We start from the raw sequence: 4955 nt of genomic DNA, 5'->3' as shown, positions 1-4955 counted from the left end.
ACAGCTCTGTGGAACATGGTCCTGGTCCAGGCTTATTAATTTAATGCAAGGTTGAGCATGATGTGTGTGTCATGTTGTACCTCAGCACTCCTGTGATAATTACCTGAACCACATCGCACTGATTAAAGTGAATGTCATTTCCAGGCAGTCAACATGTCATGTCTGTACAGTGTGAAGGCCTGCTTCACCTACAGTGTATAGATTTTCAGCACGAGCAGAGAAACCAGAGTATACAGTATACCTTGTTCACCTGAATAATGTATGACAGCACCAGTGCAGTACATAGGAGTAAAGTAGTCAGTGTGTTTATGGTACATCACAAACCCTTTAGAGAATGAATGGTTGGCTTGTTCAGCTTTCTCCTAAAGGAATGAAACCAAGTTATATCATCAAGTTGTTTTTAATACCATTTTATTTTATGAGATTCTTCAGTTTCTCTAATGATTTTAATCCAAGCTATTACACACGTGGACAAAATTGTTGGTACCCCTCAGTTAAAGAAGGGAAAACCCACAATTCTCACTGAAATCACTTGAAACTTACAAAAGTAACAATAAATAAAAAATTATTGAAAATTAAAAAATTAATCAAAATCAGCCATCACTTTTGAATTGTTGATTAACATAATTATTTAAAAAAACAAACTAATGAAACAGGCCTGGACAAAAATGATGGTACCTCTATAAAAGATTGAAAACTATTTGACCAGAGTGACATGATTAACTCAGGTGTGTCCTTCAATTGACATCACAGGTGTTTCCAAACTCATAATCAGTCAGTCTGCCTATTTAAAGGTAGACAAGTAGTCACTCTGCTGTTTGGTGAAAAGGTGTGTACCACACTGAACATGGACAACAGAAAGCGAAGGAGAGAATTGTCCCAGGACATACGAAAAAAAATTATAGACAAACATCTTAAAGGTAAAGGCTATAAGACCATCTCTAAACAGCTTGAAGTTCCTGTGACAACAGTGCCTCATATTATTCAGAAGTTCAAGACCCATGGGACAGTAGCCAACCTCCCTGGACGTGGCCGCAAGAGGAAAATTGATGACAAATTGAAGAGACGGATCGTTCGAATTGTATCCAAAGAGCCCAGAACAACCTCCAAAGAAATTAAAGGTGAACTCCAAGGCCAAGGTACATCAGTGTCAGATCGCACCATTCGTCGTTGTTTGAGCCAAAGTGGACTTCATGGGAGACGACCAAGGAGGACACCACTGCTGAAAAAAAATCATAAAAAAGCGAGACTGGAATTTGCAAAAATGCATGTTGACAAGCCACAAAGCTTCTGGGAGGATGTCCTTTGGACAGATGAGACCAAACTGGAGCTTTTTGGTAAGGCACATCAACTCTATGTTCATAGACTCAAAAACCAAGCATACGAAGAAAAGAACACTGTCCCTACGGTGAAACATGGAGGAGGCTCAGGAATGTTTTGGGGCTGTTTTGCTGCATCTGGCACAGGGTGTCTTGAATGTGTGCAAGGTAAAATGAAATCTGAAGACTATCAAGGCATTCTGGAGAGAAATGTGCTGCCTAGTGTCAGAAAGCTTGGTCTCAGTCGCAGGTCATGGGTCTTCCAACAGGACAACGATCCAAAACACACAGCCAAAAACACCCAAGAATGGCTGAGAGAAAAGCGTTGGACTATTCTAAAGTGGCCTTCCATGAGCCCAGATCTGAATCCCATTGAACATCTGTGGAAGGAGCTGAAACATGCCATTTGGAGAAGACACCCATCAAACCTGAGACAACTGGAGCAGTTTGCTCATGAGGAGTGGGCCAAAATACCTGTTGACAGCTGCAGAATGCTCATTGACAAATACAGAAATCGTTTAATTGCAGTGATTGCCTCAAAAGGTTGTGCAACAAAATATTAAGTTATGGGTACCATCAATTTTGTCCAGCCCTATTTCATTAGTTTGGTTTTTTAAATAATTATGTTAATCAACAATTCAAAAGTAATGGCTAATTTTGATTATTTAATTTTCAATAAATTTTTATTTATTGTTACTTTTGTAAGTTTCAAGTGATTTCAGTGAGAATTGTGGGTTTTCCCTTCTTTAACTGAGGGGTACCAACAATTTTGTCCACGTGTGTATATATACAAGGTGAAGGGAAAGGTTTACAGGACGGTTGTGAGACCAGCCATGATGTATGGTTTAGAGACAGTAGCAATAGGCAGAAGACAGGAGGCAGAGCTGGAGGTGGCAGAGTTAAAGATGTTCCCACTGTATAATATATATATTATATATATAATATACATTATAATATATATAATAAGATATTAATATAATACGACACAGCAAGTTACATATCTATTGTTTTATTCTAAATGTACCAAATTATGTAATTTAAAAATAGAAAGTTATATATAATGGATGAAATACAATAAAATGACAATTAGCTTTAGAGTTACATGACCTTAAATACCTGCTGTATCAAATTTGATACAGTATTTAACACTGTGTTTTCTGTAGTAACTGACAACAGTTACTACAGAAAACACAGTACATAACTTTTCATATTGGCTGATCAGATATTAAAGCACAAAAATTAGTTTGGCACAAATGATAACAGAAAAATGTGTCCACTAAACCACCACATATAATGTACACAATGACCAGAGGTGGGTAGTAACAAATTACACTTACTCCGTTACATTTACTTGAGTAGGTTTTTCAAAATAAAATACTTCTAGGAGTAGTTTTAAATCACTATAATTTTTACTTTTACTGGAGCAGATTTATGAAGAAAAAACAGTACTCTTACTCCGCTACATTAGGCTATACTGAGCTTGTTACTCGTTACAGAGATACTGGATAAAGCTTTAGCTATATTCTCTATTTTCTACAGATCCATGATCCAGTATCTCTACTTATTTTCCACCCAAGGCTCTACTGCGCAACTGTAACCAATAAAATGTAGCCCTTGCTGCGCAGTCTCGTTACGTGACCATACTCGATCTCGGCCGCGGAACGGATTAGTTTAGTGGTCAATATCCACCACAGCAAAAAAATGGCAGAATCAACAGTCAGCAATGCTGACAAAGACAAGTAGGCACACCCCTGGCCTCATATTTAAAGTATGTTTACGTTACAAACAGCAGTTTTGTCATGCGGTGTCTTCTGTGTCGGCCCAAACAGATGGATATTTCAGCTTTCAAAAGCTCATCGTCCAACCTGAGGAAACATATTGCGATAAGTTTGACCTACAATTCTTTTTTTTTTCCCTTTTTGCTGTGGATAGGCGAATGTTTGTCCTGTTAGTTTTGTCCCTGTTACATGAGTACTCTGTGCTGAGCTCGATCTGCTTGTAGCCTCAAAGACTTGTTTTTATCCACAGAGGGTCCAGAGGTTTGGAAGTTTTTGTTACTTGTGCTGTAATTTAAGTTATTTCGTAAATATTTAATTCTTTATGTACTCTATTTATTTCATTGATTTTTTTATTGAAGTACTTTAACTTACCTAAAGATTAATTTATTTATTTTTATTATTTTGTTGATGGGATAAACTCTCCTCTGTAATTTTGTTTATCTGATTGAATGCACGTTAAAAAAAATAAATCTAAAAAATAAATGTTACTCAACAGTTACTCAGTAGTTTTTTCACCATGTACTTTTTTACTCTTACTCAAGTAATTATTTGGATGACTACATTTTACTTCCACTTGAGTAATATTATTCTGAAGTAACAGTACAATTTTTGGCTACTCTACCCACCTCTGACACTGACGAAGAAAACAACACGTTTCAAACCAACGGCAAAGTCAAAAAATACTTGTGGTTTCACATTTAAGTGCAAGTTTACCTGTTCGAGTTCTTAAGCCATAAACATGACCCATTATTTTAGAAATGTTGAATGCACTGAATTGGATTTCTCTCCAGTTTTTGTAAAAAGATATTGGGCTATTTTTGGTATTTGTTGTCTTTTGTTCTCTTCTATTGTTTTCCCTCTGTCTTCTTCCACTAGTTTCCTGTTAGTATCTGCCTGTGACAAGGCTGCCGTAGTACCTTGAGGTTGCAGTATCTGCGTTCATTCGCTCCTTGTATTCCCTGTATTGCTTTTGTTTTGTACTGTAGAAAATGACTGTCAGACACAGTCTGCTCTGCCTCATTGTTTTGTGCTGCAATGTCTCTGTAATGTGAGTGCCTCCATCACCCGTGTATTTAGGTGACTGTTGCACAGTCATGTCATCAATTACCCATCCCACTAGCAAGAAAACAGGCACACACACAGAGTTAGGGTTACAACAGCTTTTCCATTCAAACCAGAAGGCCAACCACGTCTTCACCCTGACCTCTGTTCACCTGTGGAGGGCAGGATTAAGACTCGTCTTTTCAGAGAGACAAAGAAGCTGTTACTACTTAGTTTCAGCTTCTTTGTTTGCCTAATGGAAGCCCTTTGAAGTCTCTGTCTTTCTGGTAGTTAGCTTTTTATTACTACTTTTACTTCAAAGCCTGCAAACAATGTCATTTACCTGGATGGCTGTCGGGCCATTTTGCAAATCCCCCCACCAGCTGATCCTGGGTGGACAAGATGAAGCTCCTGTTCTTGTCAAAGTTTGTGTACTGGAACACGTCTAACAGCTGTGCAGAATGACGACAACAGAAAAACAGACAAAAATTGTATTAGAGTGATATGACTTTACAATGATCCAACCATCCATCCATCGTCAACTGCTTATCCGGGACTGGGTCGCGGGGGCAACAGTCTGAGCAGGGATACCCAGACTTCCCTCTCCCTTGACACTTTCTCCAGCTCTTCTGGGGGGACCCCAAGGCGCTCCCAGGCCAGCCGAGCGACATAGTCGCTCCAGCGTGTCCTAGGTCTTCCCCTAGGTTTCCTCCCAGAGGGACAGGACCCGAGAACCTCCTGAGGGAGGCGTCCAGGGGTCATGCGATGTAAATGCCCAAGCCACCTCAGCTGACTCCTCTCGATGTGGAGGAGCAGC

General features: G+C 39.1%; 1 protein-coding gene across 1 annotated transcript in view; it reads right to left on the bottom strand.

The window, feature by feature from the left end:
- Window positions 1-4955, bottom strand: part of LOC103396901 (geranylgeranyl transferase type-1 subunit beta-like) — a 23960-nt gene that overhangs the window by 5485 nt on the left and 13520 nt on the right. Inside the window, exon 8 of the mRNA XM_008335144.2 lies at window positions 4482-4590. Coding sequence (XP_008333366.1) covers window positions 4482-4590 — 109 coding nt within the window. The remainder of the gene's footprint in view (window positions 1-4481; window positions 4591-4955) is intronic.

The sequence above is a fragment of the Cynoglossus semilaevis genome, chromosome W (genome assembly GCF_000523025.1).
Source record: "Cynoglossus semilaevis isolate Cse_v1.0 chromosome W, Cse_v1.0, whole genome shotgun sequence".
NCBI classification, from domain to species: Eukaryota; Metazoa; Chordata; class Actinopteri; order Pleuronectiformes; family Cynoglossidae; genus Cynoglossus; species Cynoglossus semilaevis.
Note: the sequence above shows the minus strand (reverse complement) of the source record. Positions and strands in the feature narration are given on the sequence as shown.